This window comes from Papio anubis, chromosome 11 (genome assembly GCF_008728515.1).
Source record: "Papio anubis isolate 15944 chromosome 11, Panubis1.0, whole genome shotgun sequence".
NCBI lineage: Eukaryota > Metazoa > Chordata > Mammalia > Primates > Cercopithecidae > Papio > Papio anubis.
In genome coordinates this window covers 48,275,641-48,297,179 of record NC_044986.1, presented here as the reverse complement: position 1 = coordinate 48,297,179, position 21,539 = coordinate 48,275,641, and the positions used below count along the sequence as shown (strand labels likewise).

The 21,539-nt window shown below is 34.9% G+C and overlaps 1 protein-coding gene across 2 annotated transcripts in view; it reads right to left on the bottom strand.

Annotated features, from left to right (window-relative positions):
* Positions 1-21,539, bottom strand: part of PRKG1 (protein kinase cGMP-dependent 1) — a 1,324,128-nt gene that overhangs the window by 130,899 nt on the left and 1,171,690 nt on the right. For both annotated transcript variants that reach the window (XM_031652620.1, XM_031652619.1), the window contains exon 10: positions 9,381-9,396. In XM_031652620.1, coding sequence (XP_031508480.1) covers positions 9,381-9,396 — 16 coding nt within the window. The remainder of the gene's footprint in view (positions 1-9,380; positions 9,397-21,539) is intronic.

The window sequence follows — 21,539 nt, the reverse complement described above, 5'->3', positions numbered from 1 at the left end:
ACAGGAAAACAACAGGAGAGAGTCACAGAAAAATTAACTCATTTTGGAAGAGTGAAAAAACAACTTTAGCATAAAACAGGAAGAGTGATTGAACTGCTTAAATCCAATCTATTCAGTATCCTGCTATGCACCTGGAACTGTATTCAGACTTCTATAGTGAAACATGATCAATTCTGTCACTAAAATAGTAAATACTACAGCATCAACACAAAATGAATAAACACATGCATACTAGAATCACCCTTGAAAATTACTAAATACAACCAGATACAGTAACTCTTACTGTACGCTACATTCTGGCAACTACTGAACTAGAATGAAGGAAAGAAAAAAAAGTCCCAGTACCCACATGATAATCAGAGCCTCACTTACATGGTACTCATATGCCAGGCATTGCTATAAGTGTTTTGCATGTAATAACAAATAGTTTAATAGTTCCAATGAGGTTTTTCAAAACAAAAGTCAATTCTTTTATTTTGAAATACTATGAGTTAGTATTATAATCTCCAATTATAATGGAGATAATTTTAAAGTACTGGAAGAAATTACATTTAATTTTAATCCTCTATCATCTTAATACATGTAAATGGTTTGTGTGTTGTGAGTATTAAACAATAAGTTATGTATGGTCAGGTCCTGAAACATAGTAAGATACTTGCTGATTTAAAATGTGAATGTTCTTTAATTGCTTTTACATATACTTTTTTATTTTGAAAATCTATAAAGAGGAACATGACACCCTTCTTGGGCCTGGGTGGAGGGGAAGGGAGCAGCTGTTACTTCAGACTCTTGGGTAATGAGCTCATCTAGGGTGCATGGTAACCAGAATGCTGAACCTAATACATGAAGTATTTCTATTCATAAAGGGACCCCAAAAAAAGATTAGACAGAGACACAGGGAATCAAGAATCATATTCAAGAACATAAAGCTTTCTGTAATGAATTGTATTAATTCATGCCAAAACAAATGATTGCTAAATAGACAAATAATAGGCAACACTTCTTACAAAGTTTTAAAAAATATATTAGCCATAATTAATAAATATAATTCCCATAGTTGAAAACTATGTTCAAATATTTTTGTCATTGTTCTTCATATGGTAAAATTTCCCACTTTCCCATAGAATGTCTTGGTCCTTACCTAAACTTAGAGGGAATCCGAGTTTAGAGAATGTCCTTAAAGCTAGACGCATTCACAACATAAAGTAAAATATAGTATTTCTTTTATTATAAATAGACAATATCTGTCTAATTTTCTGGGTTTTTTTTTAGATAATAAGAAAATTTAAGCACAGAGTTTAATTTCCTTGTCTAAGATGACTGCAATTTAGCAGCACATCCACCATTAAAATGTATATTTCATAAGGCTTCTGTCCTTTATATTTGGATATTTTCAATACAATGAAATCCAAAACATTATGAAAAGGTATTGAAAGAGAAGAATCAAATAATATTATCTAGGAAAACTGAACAACAATAATCACTAAAGCTTAGTTTTTCAAATCCATTTTGATATATTAAGAGATTGTGTTATTAGACATTTGAAACTCATAGTAATTCTGAGAGTTCAAGTAGTTTTTATTAAAAAAAAGAATCCTGTCTTCCTTCTATTATCTATTTGAATTAAGGACACTTTAAACAAAATAGCATATTACCAAAGAATAACAGAGTGAACTGATGATAAATTTGACAAGAATTAAAACTTTTAACTTAACAAATTCTGTTCAACACACTAAGCTAGATTAAAACTCCACAAAATATTATTTTGAAAATACACTTTGAAATTCTTAGTAGCAAAATATATAAATGGAAAAGCATAGATATGGTTATGCTAGATGGAGTTTTAAAAGTAGAAATCAAGTAATATTATTAAGTTCCAAATGACTGTCACTGTCTGCAGATCCCTGTACTGATCAATGAATTATTTAAGACATCTTGATAAGCATAATTGATGGTGTTATAGAATTTATCACTCCTGGCACAAAAATGAACCAATTAGTGTTTCATTTTTTCCTTCTCTCAGACACTCTGTAGGAACACCTGCTGTCTGTGTGAACCCTCATCAAACAGACATTTGGAAAAGTACTACTATAGGTATCATATGCTTTTCTAAATAGTTACTCAGGTCCTATGATATTTCTTGACTAATGCCTTTTTTGTATTGTTATTCTATTCTGAAAAAGATTATAATGAGATGTCGTGAAAACTCCAGCAACTGAATAAGTATAAACCAGAAAATATTATTTATGGGTTTTAACAAATATAGGTAACTATAGAAAAATCATTAAATTCTCTTTTTAAACAAACTCACAATTCATACACAAGTTACATTTTAACATTGTAAAATAAAACACCAAATTTCTACATACATGCTAAACTTTCGGAATAAATTAAAGACGTGTTACTGAGCAAATGGCTTTAGTTTAGGGCATCTCCACAGCAAACCTTTTTGCATGCACATATTTCATGTAAAATTTTGTGTTACTTTTCTTGGGATAGAAAATCTAATTTTACAAGTCTTGACATAATACTTTAAGGAGCATGGGTAAAATGTTATCAGTTGAGTACACAGATACTGAAAGAGAGCAAATGGGAAATCCCTTTTATGTTTAATGATGGTAGTTTAGACATACTTGTCAGGTGGGGAAGGAAAAGAAAGGAAAGAGGAAGGCAAAAGGAAAAACAAGGAAGGGATGAATGAAAGAATGAAAGGTGGATGGAAAAAGGGAGACAGGAAGGAAGAAGAAACTATAACCCTTACACACTAAGAATTTACACACTAAGACATTTAAAGAAATTGTCCTTAACGGATATCAGTTAAGAGACTGTGTTTCTCATTCCAGGAAATTTGTCTGTTTTAGAATGCTATAATGACAGTAACTCAGTGGGTAATAAGTTTAGTTATTAAAATGTTTTCATTATTAAGGCAAAATATTCTGAAGGGAGCTGATTACTCAGTGGTATGTCTAAAAAGAATATAATTCGGTTCTTCAGTTGTGATATGATGAGACTTCATCTAGACAGAAATGGTCTTTAAATTACTAGAAAGGCAGTCCAAATATCAGAGATCAGCATTACCATGCTGCTAAAAAATCATAGCATTTAAAGTTTACTTTACAGTCTAATATATTTTTATATATTATTTATATATATATTTATATATATATATATAGTGTGTGTGTGTGAGTTAGTTGATTTAATTCTCATGATCTCCTATCCTTTATTCTGATATAATGGTTTAGAATTTTGTATAAACATTTTAAAAATGGAATATTTTCAAATTAAAAATAGGATGGGAGAAAGTCCTAACATTCAAAACAGTTTTTTTTTTCTTTTTTACACTTAATAGTGAAATGTTATAAGTCAAAAAGTGTAAATCTTAAACTGGAAGCTATTTCAAATACTTCAATAGTGCTAAGCAAAATGTTTGTCAGGTATTATCAGAAGGCTTGGAAAAGCCTTCTTAATTTCACAGACTATACCATTATGCTTTGTTAACCTAAATCTCATCTAAATTGTTTTTTTTTTAAATATTTATTTAAAAATATAGAAAGTTAGTGTTCCAAAGTAGTTAAGATGTTTTACTTAGCTAAGCCCAAGGTTTCAGAGGGATCCTTCACGGTTTTGGTACACTTATGCAGAACATCTCTTGATTTACTTTGTGGCTTCAAGTGTTCTTATGTTTGTTACTTTTTGTTTATTTTATTTATAATTGGACAATCATAATTCTTAGTGGTTTACACTATCAACTGTCATGTGACTATATGTTTCCTTGGAGAAAAAAATACCTCCAAATAAAATAAAACCAGCCACATCCATATTTTCCAGTTATCCATCCATTCATTCATCCATCCATCCATCCATCCATTCACCCAAACTCACATATATGTATATATACAATGCCTACTATCTATAAGGGACAATTCAAGCTACTGTGGATTATGCGAAAAGAATAAAGTACAACTTTGAGGAATTTACAGTCTTATATTACAGATAAGATACAAAGACTTATAATACAAAGGTGGGAAGTAATGAGTGGCTGAATGCTTATCAGAAGGAAGGCTATAGTGTACATAAAAATAATTTCATCTACTCAAAATCATATTAGATAGCAATTTCATAGAAAGCAATGACACTTTTATGAGTAAATAATTATTAGTATTTTCTTATCATGCACATATGTTTATATTTGCAAGAGAGAATTACACACACCAAAGTATTAGATATTTGTCTGTGTCTTTGCTTTGTAATAATATCCACCTATCTATCAAGGGTATTATTCACTGGAAAAATGGGTTTCAAATAACAAACATTTCATTTAAACTGTTTCCTGATTATAATTATATGCTTTAAAAGGTACCAATTGAAAATAATGATTCAATTTGGCATATGCACAAAAGATTAAAAAGCTAAGAATAGGTTTCAGGAATTCTCTCCTTTTACTTACTGTTACTTTTGAGAAATAAAAAAAGTGACTCAGTGCTGATCAAGTTTCCATGTCTAACATGTCCATATAAATCAGTCTTTTCCAGGACAGGGTCTTGTTGACTAGGCTTATTATGTTAGTCAAATCATCTAGTTTTGAATTTTAAAATTATGTGTATGTGTGTGTCTGTGTGTGCGTATGTGTGTGTTTCCAATGGCAATACATTAACAAATTGAAAGACACTGAAGAACTCTAAGGGATAAAAGATTTTTTGTAATTTTACAATATTTGGCTAAACGTTAACATTTTGGCATGTAGCCTCCTTGATTTTTTTTTCAGTTATTTCAAAGTTGAAATTGTATCGGTTTAGTACTTGTTTGATTTTAGGCTGTCTTTGCTTATACTATAACCACCTTAATGGTTAGGTGTGGAAAACAGTCCAGTCAAGCATGTAGGACACTCCTGGTTACATAGAAATATCCAATATAAAATGACTCAACTTCTCAATTTTTTTGTTTATTTGCTTATCTAGTAATTCTACTGTTGGAATATTGGTGACAAATAATAGCTTAAGATTTTATTTTTAACTCTTTCTCACTTTTAATCCTTAACTGTTAAAAATATATACATCTTTTTGGCATGGATGTAGTAAAAAGGGAACACTTACATTCCTAGTGGGAATGTAAACTAGTATAACCACTATGGAAAATAGTATGGATATTCCTTAAAAAATTTAAAGTAGAACTACCATTCAATCCAGCAATACCACTACTGTGTATCTTCCCAAAGGAAAAGAGGTCACTATGTGAAAAAGACACTTGTGCATGTATGTTTGTAACCGCACAATTCACAATTGCAAAAACATGGAAACAACCTAAATGTCCATCAGTCAATGAGTGGATAAAGAAAATGTGGTATATATACACCATGGGATACTACTCAGCCATAAAAAAATGAAATAATGGTATTTGCAGCAACCTGGATGGAGTCAAAGACCATTATTCTAAGTGAAGTAACTCAGGAATGGAAAACCAAATATCATGTCTCACTTATGTTTTTTTAATGTAGGAAAGTTTATTACATATTACTTACAGTTTCCAACCTGAAACAATCTCAACTTTTCCTTAAGTATCTCAAAGTGCATAGGGGCAGGCACCAGTAACGACCTTGGGTTACAGTTGGTTTTTAAAAAATGGAATAATAACACAGTATTTGGTGCCTTATTTTGAATTAAAAGTTCAAATTTGTATTCACCATAGGATTTATATTCAATAGAGTAACTGATTTCTGCTATTGCAGAGCCTATATCAATTTGAACCAATTTCAAACAAAACATGAAGATAATGAATATCATACGTGATATGTTAAGGAATGAATTGTAAGTGTCCTTTATTTTACTGCCAAAAAGAAACTGAAAGAACTTTGTGTTTAGAATTTATTAAAATATGGATAGCCATATTAAATTATAAAAGAAATATTACTTTCTTTTAAAAAATATAATTTGCACATGCATTAAAATCAATTATTATGTAGACATCTAACAAAAGCATTATATTTAAAATGTCAATCCAAAAGTAATGCAAAGTACCATTTCCCGATACTTTGAACATGAGAGAATTCTTTTTTCTTTTTTTTTTTTTTTGAGATGGAGTCTCACACTGTTGCCCTGTCTCCCAGTGGTGCAATCTCTGCTCACTGCAACCTCTGTCTCTGGGTTCAAGCAATTCTCCTGCTTCAGCCTCCCAAGCAACTGCGATTACAGGTGCCCACCACCACACTCAGCTAATTTTTTGTATTTTTAGTAGAGATGGGGTTTCAATATGTTGGCCAGGTTGGTATTGAACTTCTGACCTCGTGATCCGCCCGCCTCAGCCTCCCAAAGTGCTGGGATTACAGGCTTGAGCCACTACGACCGGGTGAGAATTTTTTATTTCATATCCAAAAGAGAGTTTCAATGGCTCTCCATTTTTTTTTTTTGAACTCTTTTTTTTTTATTATTATACTTTAAGTTCTAGGGTACATGTGCAGAATGTGCAGGTTTGTTACATATGTATACTTGTGCCATGTTGGTGTGCTGCACCCATCAACTCGTCAGCACCCATTAACTCGTCATTTACATCAGGTATAACTCCCAATGCTATCCCTCCCCTCTCCCCCTTCCCCATAATAAGCCACAGTGTGTGATGTTCCCCTTCCAGAGTCTCATTCCTGAGTGATCTCATTGTTCAATGAGTGAGAACATGCGGTGTTTGGTTTTCTGATCTTGTGATAGGTTGCTGAGAATGATGGTTTCGAGCTGCATCTATGTCCCTACAAAGGACACGAACTCATCCTTTTTTATGGCTGCATAGTATTCCATAGTGTATATGTGCCACATGTTCTTAATCCAGTCTGTCACTGATAGACATTTGGGTTGATTCCAAGGCTTTGCTATTGTGAATAGTGCCACAATAAACATACGTGTGCATGTATCTTTATAGCAGCATGATTTATAAGTGGGAGCTAAGCTATGAGAGTGCAAAGGCATAAGAATGACATAATGGACTTTGGGGACTATAGGGGAAGGGTGGAAGTGGGGTGGGAGATAAAATAATACATACTGGGTACAGGATACACTATTAGGGTGATGGGTACACCAAAATCTCAGAACTCACCACTAAAGAACTTACCCATGTAACTAAAAACCACCTGTACTCCAAAAATATTGAAATAAAAAAGGAATATATGCATCTTAATAAAGGGTGTAAAAAGAGAAACACTGTGTTTTAAAAAGAAGTGTTTTGAGATTTTCCTACACACAATTTTGATATTATAAATATTCTATCTTAAATATTTATATATAAGATTCCTATATATGATTTGCCCTTTTCTAAGGATGATTGAATTCACAATCTTTTTGTAGAGTAGTACTACTACTCAAAGTATAAGTGGCCCACTATTTGTTGCTAGTCTATAAAGACATAAACCCAGAAGTTTAGAAACTTTTCTAGCAATTTGGCAATATTGAGACATCCAAGGGCAAGATCAGTGGACTTGTGTTTTTGAACAGGGTACCGATTTGTGTTACTGTCAAATCCATAAGGTGAGAAACATTTGGTAAAAGGCGCATACAAGTCATATGCAAGAGGGTATTATTAAATGTGTGATATTTTAAGATTAGTTTGCTAATTTTAACCTAAAGTATATAAAATTCAGAATCTATTTATTTTACGAAGAGAATTAAAATTTAAACATACTTTACAGGAGTAATTGATAGAACTGGCTACTAATGAAGGATTAACTAAAAGAAGAACCTCACTTGTTCTATTTTGAATACAAAATAAAAATGAAGGTCAGGCACAGTGGCTCACACCTGCAGTCCCAGCACTTTGGGAGGCCAAGGCGGGTGAATCACTTAAGGTCAGGAGTTCGAGACCAGCCTGACCGACATGGAGAAACCCTGTCTCTAGTAGAAATACAAAGTTAGCCTGGTGTGGTAGTCCATGCCTGTAGTCCCAGCTACTTGGGAGGCTGAGGCAGGAGAATCGCTTGAACACAGGAGGTGGAGGTTGCAGTGAGCCGAGATCATGCCATTGCCCTCCAGCCTGGGCAACAAGAGCGAAACTCCATCTCAAAATAAATGAATAAATAAATAAATATAAATTTTTCCAGTATGCTGATATTACTTTAAAATCACTTCTTCTATTCCCATCAATTCTTCTCTGCGAGACTGGTTCCTCTATTCTGAGTGTATTAAACAAAACATAAAACAGCTAAAGTACACATTACTCCCTGCAAGTGGCATTTCCATCATCCATCTAACCTAGATCAAAAAAGTTAACAATCAAGAAACAGGCACATTTGATACATTAAAGACTAGACAGTGAAATGCACAGTGTTCTTTCAAAGTGTACCAATTGCAGTCAGAATGGAGAATTGCTATTTCACTCATAAATTGTGGTTTTGTTACGATGGTAAAACAAGTATAATAGCCATTATCTTTCTTATTACTTGTAAACATGCTTTCAATGACAATGTGATTAATTGGGGCAATTCTTTTCCTTTTATCCGGCGTTATTTTTTCTTCTAATATTTTTACTGAAATAGGATTTTATGTATGCTGAATATAATAGGAAAAAATAGTGGGCATTTATTTCTATGCTTTTTTTCACTTGTATTTTTCTAGCAAGTCATTTGTATTTTATTTTACAAAAACATCTGTCCACAATGGATGGGCTGAAAATAAAAAAACAAAACTGATCCTTGAGCACAGATCCTTGGAAAAGGACTGTCCTAGACCACTCACTTTCTCTCTCACCCCCACCTATGTGCCTCTTTCTGAATCCTATCTGATACCTTATGGTTACTTTTCAGAGCATACTGCAGAGTTCTGGAATTGTTAGTTTTTGGTCAGTCTCTTTCTCTATAAACTGAGCTATTTAATGTCCAGTTTTACAGATATTCTTTAACGTCCTGGCCCTTTCCAAAAAAACGTTTGCTGACTCCTGTTCTAGATTGTCTTTTTCCTTCCTCCATATCTAATCCAACACCAAATCCTGTACATTCTAGCTTCAATAATCTGAAATGAATCCTCTTTTCTATATTATCTTTGGGTCCCAACCGCCATTTTCTCACTGGAGAATTCTGTAACTGCCGTTTCCTTTATTTCCTCTCTCGTCCTTACACAGTGAGCAGAGTAATCTTTTAAAAACATAAATCAGATCACGTCACTCTTCTGCTGACCTCTACAACTTCTCTGAATTATCCTATGCTACATTTGACCATAGAATGCTTCACGCATCTGCCTCAGGGCCTTTGTCTTCTGCCTGGAACATTTGTTCTCTAGATTTTCATGTTTTTTTCTCAGTACCATTTAGGTCTCAGCTCAATTGTTTCTTCTTCACACAGGACTGACCCACCCATACAAAGAAGCCTTTACTCAAAATCCTTCTCGCTGTCATTCTGTGATTTTAACTCATTTTCACTCACCACTAGCTAAAAACTACTTCGTTTGTTTAGATATCTGCTGTCTTCCTCATGCCAAAATGTACATTTCATGAGATCAGCCACCTAGTCTAGCTTCTTCATCAATATCTCTCTTTAGGAACTAGAGTATTTCCTGGCCTGTAATAGAAATTTAAAGTGAATTAATAAATAGATGGATGGACTCACCCAACCACTTACTCATTTATTCATTTGTGTGTATGTATGTGCCCAGGATATGACAAGCAAATTCTTAAGTTTCTGAAGCAAAGTTTTATTTAAAATTCAAGATATATGGGTTAAAAGTCCTCTGTGTATCTTAGGGTATCCACCTCTATGAACTCTTAGGACAAAGGCTTAGTTAAAATGAATGCCTAGCATACATTGTGGGTCCTAATGAAGCAATACATTGGTATAAATATGAGTGAAGTGATTGGAAACACTTAGCAATTTAACATTGAATTATATAGAGGACATTAAATGAGAGTAATTATTTTAGACCGTAATGAAATTTATATCCATGAATCCCAATTGCAATTAAAGTGGAAGAAAGGATTTTAAAATGTAGCATGACTTTCATTTTCAATTAAAAGCAGGAGAAATTGGAATCAAGTCTCATGTGATAGCTCTTAGCCTTTTCAGTGTTTAGGAGGAAAATATAAGACTAGGTTGTCCTAATGTGCCAACTCTATATGTTTCCTTTTCCTTAAAAATAAACATCTCTCAACTATACTTAAATCAAACAGTTCATGCAGTGGACATACTTTTTGTGACTGGCCAATTATTTTAAGTGTTAGCAACTCTCTTTACCTTAATATATAAAATCCATACTAACAAAAGTAGATATTACACATTACTCTTCCTATCATTGCCTTTGTGGGCCAAATTACACTGTTTTGACATGAAAACCAATGATAAGTTTCACATATGTTTAATTAATGTCATCAAAATACTATACTTTCCCAATGAAAACAAACTATCAATACTAAATTAATTTTTCCTAACACTATAAATTCTCAATTTTAAGACCATTTTGTTATAGAATTATGTAGAAGCAAATGTTAAATTTTTCTCCAAATTTTGGTATTCTCAAAGCAGAATCTATGGCACCAACGAGCATCTTATCTATTAAAATTTTTTCAGAAGGAAACAACTGCACTACTTGAGGGTGAAAGGTGGGAGGAGGGAGAGGAGCAGAAAAAAGTAAAAATTAGGTACTAGGCTTAGTAACTGAATGGCAAATAATCTATACACCAAACCCTCATGACACAAGTTTACTTACATAACAAAACTGCACACGTACCCTAAAACCTAAAGGAAACATTTTTTAAAATTTCAAGTTTCTCTACTTACAAATTATTTAAAATTTACAAATTCATGTAACTGGCAGAAAATCTTACCAAAATTGTCAAAAAATAAATAGGCTATATTTATTAAAAACAATAAAATCTATAGCTAATATATTCTAGTTTATATAAATGTATCAATTATAGTAGATATCAGTTGCAACAATCCACTTTTTATTAACTGACTATTTAAAAACTGCCTCTGGAAAACTCTGGCTAAGGAAAATATCATGGGAATGCAAATACTATGATAGTCACTGATTTTCTATTAAGCAACTTGAAAGTGAAATCTTAAAATGGCACAATAAATCTATCCCAAGCTATCTTTTTTAGTAGACTTTTTGTTATTTATTCTCTGAAACTCCTTGAAACAAAGACATTAGTTTAACATTTTTATAAATATCAATTACTTGACTTTTTATTTCTGCTGTCATTACACGATTGGAAAGGGAAATACATACTTTTCCCAAAAAAATAATAGAAGCTTAGCAATAAATGCATCCCTTTATGTCACAAATTAATGTTTATATAACTTAGCAATATAAAAATTTCAAGCAAAACATGAAAATACTAGCTAGCATGTATTAGGATTATCCAAACTATTTTACAAGGATGTTCCCTGTTTTATAGGTAAGGTGAGCAAGGCTAACAAAATTAAGAAATTTGCCCGAGGTCACATGTCTAGTAAGTGTCAATACTGGGATTTGAACCAAGGCAACCTGTTTCTAACATCTGCAATTCCAGCAGTAATTGGCACCATATTTATCTACCCAATATGGAAATCTGAGGTGATCTAATTAATAGTTGTGGCTAAGATTTGGTATTAAATATCTGCTTTCTCTCTCTCCAATCCTACCCTTATGGCCAAAATCTTTTTTTTTTTTTTTTTTTGAGACGGAGTCACTCTGTCTCCTAGGCTGGAGTGCAGTAGGGCGATCTTGGCTCACTGCAACCTCCACCTCCTGGGTTTAAGCAATTTTCCTTGTTCAGTCTCCTGAGTAGCTGGAATTACAGGCACCCACCACCATGCCCGGCTATTTTGTATTTTTAGTAGAGACAGAGTTTCACCATGTTGGCCAGGCTGGTCTTCAACTCCTGACCTCAAGTGATCCACCCACCTTAGCCTCCCAAAGTGCTGGGATAATTGGCGTGAGCCACCACGCCCGGCCAAGATTCTTTAAGAGAAATAATTTTTATTTCAACAGGTCACCTTCTTTCTCCTATTATATTATGTGTATAAAAGTTCCAATTAGGGAAGTAATTAGTCCCCTGGGGCTGCTATAACAAAATGCCACACACTGGGTGGCTTAAAGAACAGAAATTTATCTTCCCACCATTCTGGAGGCTGGAAGTCCACGATCAAGGAGCCACCAGGGTTGGTTTCTGGTGAGTTATTTTGTCCTGCCTTTGGCTAACAGGCCCCTACTCACGGCATCCTCACATGGCCTTTCCTCTGCATGTGTGCCCTGCTGGTGTCTTTTCCTGGCTTCCAAAGACTCCAGTCCCATAGGTTTAGGGCCTCACACTTATGACCTCATTTAACCTTAATTATTATACCTTTTTAAAGGCCCTATCTCAAAATACAGTCACATTGGGGGTTAGGGCTTCAACATATGGATTTGCTGGGGGACATAATTCAGTCCTTAATAGGAAGTCTAACGAAGGAACACCAATGGCAATCAAGACAATACACTTTCTTGTGTATTTGGGCTATTTAATATGATTTTCATTTGTAATTTTTGAAAGGTTCATAAAAAGAACTCAGCTTTTTATGCTTTTTATGAACCTTTCAAGAACTATAAATGAAAATCTTATTAAATAGATTTGCATTTTTCCCCTGGACTTCAAGTATAGTGACATTATCATCATACTTCTCTGCCATAGGAAGTACCCCATTTTTTTTCTAAAGCAAGTCTCCTTTTCATTGCTACTAATCACAGAGTCTTTCACCTTTCTCCTCTGGACTCTTGCTCCATCAATTACAATCTTTCTTATTGTTTCGTTATCTCCTTTTTGACTTTTCTTTCTTTTCTGTCTAAACAGGATGTTCTTTCCAAACCTAAAAAAAAAAGAAAAAAAAAAAAAAAAGAAAAAGCCAAACTATCCTCTGTGGTCAAGCAGCCAGTGTGAAGGAGCTGTTTTTCCTATGTCTCATCCTCATTTTTCATTTAATTCTCAGCCTATTGCTGCCTGGAATTCTATTCCCATCTTTCTTTCACCCTTATTACAACTTTTCCCTCAACGTTATCATTACTCTGCTAACCATTCACCACAGTGGTCTCTTTCCAGGTCCCATCCTCAGTGAGCTATCTGAGGTTCAGGGACCTGCTTGCCTTCTTCCCTGGTTGCAGTCATGCAATAGCCGCTCATAGCACTACACTAAGCTGCTCTCTGTTGATCTCTGATGCCCCACTTTCCTGATTCTCCTCTTCTCCCTTTATGCTACCTTTCAGCATATGTGACACACATTCCTTCCTCTGACATTTCTTAAAGGTAAAAGGTTCCCCAAATTGTGTCGTTTGCCTTTTTCCTATTCAATATATTGAATTAGTTTTCTAAATATTTCTTGTTTAAGACAGGTTCAGTTTTTTGGGTTTTTTTTTTTTTTCCTGCATGATCTCACTGAAACCTCACAACATCTCTATGAGGTAAGTACAGTTATCTCTGCTTTATAGAATACTTACAGCAGGGTTTCTCAAACTCAGAGCTACTGACATTTTGGACAAGATATTTCTTTGTTTTAGGGAGCTGTCCTGTGCATTGTAGGATGGTGAACAGCATCCCTGAACCCTACCCACTAAGATGACAGGAGCAAACCCAGTTGTGACCACAAAAAAATGTCTCCAGGCATTGCCAATGAGATGAGAATGCATAAGTGACAAAGCTAAGAGAGGTTATGTAAACTTGCCTGGGACCACACAGCTAGAAAGTGATCTAGAATTTGATCCCAGGTAGTCTGATTTTTATTAGAACTTAGTTTTTACATAGCACACTAATTTAAGTTCTCCCATAAAATAACATTTAACCTTAAGACTTCAGTTCAGATCCCCAGGCCGATGACTTTCAAATCTAAATCTGTATCCTTGAACTCTCCAGACACATACTGTCATCATTTTTCTCAGTGTCATATGTATATCTCACCTACACCTTAAACTCAACCTAACCATAACTGCATTAACCAGCTTTCATTCAGACTTGTTAGGTTTTCTGTCTTTCTAATGGCATTATCACCTACCAATAATTCAGGCTAGAAATTTTGATGTCGTCTCTGACCCTTCCCTTTTACCCAAGTCCACCCAGTCTGCCTTTGCATTCTCTCTTGAATTTGTTCCTCTTTTTCCTTTCTACTTCCACTGCCTTATTCAGGTTATTGACATTCTTATTTCAGAAGCATCCTCTGTTTTACTGCCTTTGATCTCTCCTACCCTACTCTTTCCCCAAACACAACCATGCTTTACAGTTGCCACTTACTTTGTTGGTATAAAAGCAACAGACTAAAAAGAGTATAATTGACAGAGCATGGTCTTAGTGCAGAAAGTCCTGGAATTCCAATACAGTTCTGTAATTCTGACCAAGTCACTGGGCCTTTCTGATCATTAATTTCTCTCTGAAACTTTTTCTGTTTTCTGTTCCTACAGGGCTATTGTGGAGATTAGCTGACATGAGTGTATTAAAATAAAAACATCATATTTGGATGCTGAGAAAATTTATAAATTAGCTTGTATGAACTCTTCCTTTCTTTTCCACCACTGACCACAATCTATATCATCTATAACTGGGCTCTTCTCAAGTCATAATGTTTTATTCCTCTTTAAGTTATTACTTGAATAATTTCCATTTTTCTTTAGTCTACCCTTTCTTTTCAGGTAGCTAGGTGACCTTTACTATTCACTTTTGACATTTCAGAGAAAGTTCGTTTGAGCTCATTTCTACCCCCAATTTTCTGAAGTCTTAGATTTGTTTATTCTTTTCCAGAACAAAGAAGCAATCACTAAAGAATGAACAATCTTCCAAATTCTGTCAATAACAAAGTTCTATGTCTCAACTGCAAGAAAAGAACAAATGTCAAACTAACTCTTCTAGGACGGTGATACATCCAATGCCTTGGGCTGATTTGCCCCAGTCATGTTGTTCCAACCAAAAACTTAAGCTGGCAAGGGTGCAGTGGAACAGATGTTCTCATATATTGTCACTGGAGAGTAAACTGTATAATGATTCTAGAAAATAATTTAAAAAATACATATCCTTTGAATCAGTAATTCTAGTACTGTATATTTCTAAAATACGGATAAAGTTTAACACAGAGAATTCCTTACAAAATAAAAAAATTAAAATGAGCTTAAATGCTCAAACACAGTCAAGAAACTATAACAAAGAAACTCAATTATACATGAGGTGTTTTTATTAACATGGTAAATTGCTAATGCAATGTGGTAAAGTAATGTGCTATAACAGGCTTTGAAAATAGAATTATATTCAAAAAACCATTACTTACAAGATGTATGTTTTGCAACATGACAGTTTGGCTATCTGAAGCTTAGTTTACCTTTGAAATGGAGGAAAAAAAGAATTCCTTGCAAGTTTGCTGTGAGAGAAATTAATGACTATTTATCTATAGTAGATCTAGCATCTATCTGTATATATTAATATCTCTATCTCTGTGTATGTGATTTATTAATGCTGCCCCAGAATGTAGGCAAAGCAGGAGAAAAATATCTAGGCAGAATTATCTCACTATTTAAGGACATATGAAATTATCAACTGTAATTCCCTTTGAATGGCAGGATTGTATTTATATGTCTCTATGGTTTCCAATCTTTTTAAAACAAACAGTTATTACATTTGTAATCATATAACGTAGACTATAATAGAAAGGTAAAAAAAGGGAGAAGATTTAAAGTGAACTCTATGGGAATAATGCAAAATAATTAAATAAAATATGTTATTCAGCCCAAGTGGGTTTCTTGTTTAGATGACAAGGTACTATCTCCAGTGCACCTAGGAGGACAACACCCTTTTTGCCTATTAAAGGCAAATCATGATTTGCCTTTCCTAGTCTGACTTTCCATTTAAAACTAATTCAATTATATGACCGTAGCAAAGCAATGGCTAATATGATCACTACACTTTATGCAAAGAAGTAAATTGTAAAAAGTCCTCCTTTGTAAACAAAGCTCTCTGGGAATGAAGTTTCACTGTTATTGTGGCTGATGCTAATCCAATTCATACATCTATGCTATGAGTTTCAAAACAAGTACCAACTGCTAGACATATTGAAAAGAAAAGAAGTCTTAGATCTTTATGACCCAGCTGGGCCTGTAATAACTGTCACCAGGGAAATGTGAATACGAAAGTTAGCAAAACCATTTAACTCTACCAAAAAAGTGCTGTGGATGTCTAAAGCAGAATTCAATTCTCAAACTTCATGACTATACAGTGAATTTTTAAACTGATTGCTAAGGTTCTCTCAGAAGTAAATCCTGGTTTCCTCCCCTCCCTGCTTTACCTCTGGAACACAAGAAGCATTATAACATCTCCTCAAATAAACAGTCAAATGTTGTACATAAAAAAGGTAAAGAGATTTTCAAATATAAAATTTCAATTATCTTTTTAATTGAAGAAATTAAGATGGATATTTATGATTTAGAAACCGAAATGTTTTGTATTTTCTTATTCACTCATACAACTTGTTTGTGAGTTCCAAAGACATTGTGAATTTCTAAATAACAAGTTTTATAGCATCCAATGGACAAAAATGCCAGCCTTAGCAATATAGTAAGGTTGCAAGCATTTACTGGAAAAATGAATTATTTATTCATTGGTGCAAAACAAAATAATAACTGTAATTAACATAATCAAAGCTGTGATTATTATATTTTTAAAATGATTATGAACTCCAACATCAATTTCCATTCATCATCTGATTGTAAAAAGTAAAACAAAACAAAACCCACATTTCTAACTGCCAATGGACATCTGCTGACTATCTGCATACCACATCGGCAGCCTGAACTTAACATATCCATAACTGAATCAGCCAGTTACTTCCATCTCAACCTGCTCTATCTTGATCTATTCTTCATCTAGTATATACATCTATTGTTTGTTCTTTATTTATTAAATACATCCAAGTCTCCTAAGCTAGAAACTCTTCCCTTTCATCCCTCACATTTAATTATTCATGAAAATCTACTTTAGACCAAAGTTTATTTATTCTTATTTTTATTTTTATGTCTTGAGCCAGAGTCTGCTCTGTGGCCCAGGGTGGAGTACAAGGATGCGATCTCGGCTCACTGCAACCTCCACCTCCTGGGTTCAAGCAATTCTCCTGCCACAGCCTCCCAAGTAGCTGGGACTACAGGTGTGTGCCACCATGCTAGGCTAAGGCTAATTTTTGTATTTTTGGTGGAGACAGTGTTTTACCATGTTGGCCAGGCTGGTCTCGAACTCCTGACATCAAGTGATCCACCCGCCTCGGCCTCCCAAAGTGCTGAATTACAGGCATGAGCCACTGTGCCCAGCCCTTGACTAAAGTTTAGGCTCTTAAGCTCTAATGAACATTCTTTAGGACTACTGCAGCAATATCTTAAAAGTCTGCCTGTTTGAGTTCCTACCCATTGTAATTAATCTCCTACTCTCTTCCTTACAAAACACATACAAAATACAGTTCCAATGGTTCTGTTGGTTGCTTATTGCCCCCAAAATAAATCTAGATTATTTCAGTTTGAGATACTAGGATATTTATTTACTATCTATCCCCATCTCTTCTTTCCAAACACATCTTCCAGCTTTCCACCTAATTATCCAGTTCCTTGTCCCATAAATCCTCTGTTATTGCCACACTGCCCTTATTACAGTATAAAAGTCTTTCTAAATTCCTTGTCTTCCATACAAGTCCTTCCTTCAGCAGTAGCTGTCCTTACCCTTCCTTCCTCGCTTTTAATATACCTACTCAAACTTAACGACTTGGCTCTCATGTTATTCTGTCCAGGAAGTTCTGGGATGCTACCGGCCAAACATATTCCTCCATCCTCAATGTTCCCCAAGTATTTTGTTGTTACCCGAACTGCAGTTTCTCATGCTGATTTTTGAATGCATCTGTTTGGACCAAGAGTTAATCCAGAGAAGGAGAAGACTTTGCTATTCACCTTTATATCTCCGGATCCCAGAATAGGATTTGGTTTGGAATCTGTATTGATAATTGATTTATTGCCTCTCAGTCCCAAATTTACTCTTTCATCTGCTCTGTAAAAGTGGATCGGGTTGACTGGCACTGAAACTTTGTCGGCAGAGGGCATCGGAGAGATACTTCAAGGACAAAAGTTTCGGCTTCCTGGTTCCAGTGTTCTTGGTAGGCTCTTGAGGTTTCTCTCGTGTCTGGGATACTACAGTACATGGCAGCCAGCAGCTTCCCCAGTGGACTTCCCCTCAGGTGGTTTTATACCTCCCTTTACAGAGCTTTCCTGCACCCTAGAGTGCAGATTTATGGTACAAGTTCTATTGGCTTGGAATCACAGAGACTTCACTGCCATCCAGTAAGAAATGACTACATCCTTCCTAATAGGGGGTGATTTTCACCCCACAGGGGACATTTGGCAGTGCTTGCTCAGGGCATGCATTTGAATGTCACACTGGAGAGGTGAGGGATACTAGTACTTAGTGGGTAGAGGTCAGGATGCTGTCAAACATCCTACATTGCACATGACAGCCCCCCCGCCCCAACAAAAAACAACCATCTGACCCCAAATGTCAATAGTGGTGTGCTTCAGGAACCCTGCTCTATAACAAGGTCTAGCTCTCAACCTCAGCAGGGTGGAGTGGGGAAGGGTAGTGGGGGGGCAAGAAGGGAGGTGTCTTCACTGGGTGCTCTCTCACAGTAGTGTTAGTGAATACTCTTTATATCTGCTATTTCTATATTTTCTAAAGCTTCCTTTCCTTTTTACTAGGTAATCCCTTAATATTCCAGTCCCCTATTATAGTTACTAATTTTTTATCATAACACTTTGCTGCTCAAATTACTACATGCTGATTAGATTCAGATTAAATGGCATCATTTATTCATTCATTTCAATAGATAGTAGGTGCTTATTATATTTCCTGATACTGTGCTAATTGTGGATGCAGCAGTGAACCAAATAAACATAGTCCTGTCCTCCTTAAGCTTATAGTTTGTAAGTCAATATAGATAAACAAGTGTTGTAAATGTATGGTATGGAAGTAAAAAGACGGTACAATGAAAATCAACAGGCGAGTCACAGTTGTTACGGGATATGATGGGAGTGAGCTAGTGAGGGCCCGTATGTTTTTAATGAAATAAATTTATTAGCTGAATTGATAAAATTGTCCTTTGAATTCTGTAATTCCAATTGTTCAGTCAGGATGATGGAGATGTGACTCGTGAGGTTCTTATCCATTTGAAGAGTCATTTGGAACTCAAATATTTTACCACTGATCGATCTATTTATGTATTGAGAGATATCTATATAGATCCATATATCTACGTATATTTAAAACTAGAATTAGATTAAGATTTAATTCAATGAAAATATTTTAGTTCAATTCATAAGCCATCAATTCCTCTTTTTCAGATGGACTTTTTTGATAATATCATGATTTATTCATTTTCATGACTCTAAGATTCTTGAGGGAAACTGTTTTTAGACATCCCTATATATCATAGCACTGAGCCTAGAGCATAAAACTCACCTGATACTCTCAGTATGTGCTTATTGAATTAATAAATGTATGAGTTTTCTGTCTTAGTCATTTACAGAATAATGTGGGGCATGCGAAAAAGCACTGAAACAGATGTCATGAGGCCTGTGCTGTAATCCCGCCCTTGACATTAAAGAGCTTGGACAATCTGTACTCCCTCTGGGACTCAAATTCCCCATTTTTAAACTAAAGGATTCGGAAGAGAGGTTTTTTAAATTCTCATTATTTTCTAAAATCCTGAGATACATTGAATGCATTATAATATAAGAATGTGAATACCCAATCTGTACTGATTAATCTTACTAAACAGTGTGATTTGAGTATACCTGACATTTCTGGACCTCAAATTCTTCATCTGTAAAATAAGCTTATTTATAAAAGGGGTTAGACAACTATGGTCCTTGGGAGAAATGGCAGAGTTGAGTTTTCATGCCAGAGACTGTTTGGCCCACAAAGCTGAAAATATTTATTGTTTGGCCTGTTCTAGAAAATGCTTGGTAAGCCCTGGTTTGTAGGTTCCCTTTTACTTCTTCTTAAATTTCTTCTATGACTTTCAGACTTATCCATTGACCATATAAAATTTTTAACAATAATTTTTTAAGTGTGTTAAATTTTGATTAATGGCTTACCAGCATATTAAAAATTGAGATTGGACTTCTTTTACTTTGAGCAGAGTCAAAAGGTTACTAATGAGGACCTTTGTAAGTTTGTGGCTTAACAGATTATTGCTGGAAATTATCCATATAACAGAGATGGAAATAAGCATATAATATTCAAATATTTGCCTTTAAAATCCCAAATACTAGATGTCTGGATGGTTCACATATGGCAGGTAACCAGTAAGCTCTGGTTGGGCGGATGAACCAACAGTCTGGGCATCCCAGTCAGTGATGCTGTATATCATTGTTATAAGGACTTGCAATAGGATGAATGTCTAATACCATTTTAAAGCCAGGCAAACATGTGAGGAGTTGTCTCAACTGTCTCTTTCCATGACTTTAAACCACAAATGTTGTCTCAGGGCATACTCCTTTTCCAATGAGAATATACTTATTTTGTTGTTAGATCATGCTTGTTCAGGGCATGCTATAATTCAACTCACATCATTAAATTGAACCAAGATAATGTCACTCTTCCTTCTAAACCTCTGGATTTTATCTTTCCTGCTTAATACATATTTTTTGAAAAACACACCAGTCAATAACAGCTCTGTAAAAAAAGACAAGTTCAAATAATTGCAGCTGACACCATTCTAACAAGGCACATTTGTTTTCCTGTGATCATCCTGCCAATATCCTCACATCACCCTAGATTTTATTCTGGAAAATGAACCAAAATAAAATCCACTTAGGCTGGAGGAAAGGCTGAGGCTGTGAAATATTTTAAGTTTATCATCCTATTAGTTAAGCAATGTGACAACAGGCGATGTGACATGTGGAGTTCATACAGTCCTATCATGTGGACAGAGTGATAAGCTATATGAGAAGAAGAATACAGGTGACCTAGGTGGGCAAATCACCATTGGGTGCATGTTTCTTCCTGAGACTGACCTGGTTGGTGAACTTAGAGTGGTGCCTGCAAGGGTTTGCTGTCCCCAAATCTCCCCTCTACTGTCCCTCTTCTCTCCCCCAATGGCACCTGACATTCTAAAATATTCTTTTGGATTTTCACAATTTTTCATTGCTCAGAGGTATGTTAAAATGCTAATAACTATTGCAGAGAACCATTTTAATCTCTAGTTAGCTATTACCAAATTGATGCAAAGCCTGAAGCAAACTTCTAGAGAATGCAAGAGTGGAATTAAGAGGTGCAGGAATCAACAATAAAAAGAGGTGTGTGCATAGGGAGTGGAGTGGGAGGGGGATACAATGGAAAAGAGTTACAGAAGATGTGTACAGAAGAGTAAAGTGAATAAATTGAGAGAATGTAGTAAAGAGTGCCAGTGTTTGGAAGACAAACAGATAGATGGCATCAGGAGGAGCAGCACTGGAAGACACCACGGGCAGTGCTGGTCAGACACTTCAAATCAGTTCTTTTTACGTATTTGCTTTATTTTAAAAAGCTGAGTACAGGATGGAGAAAAACTGGAG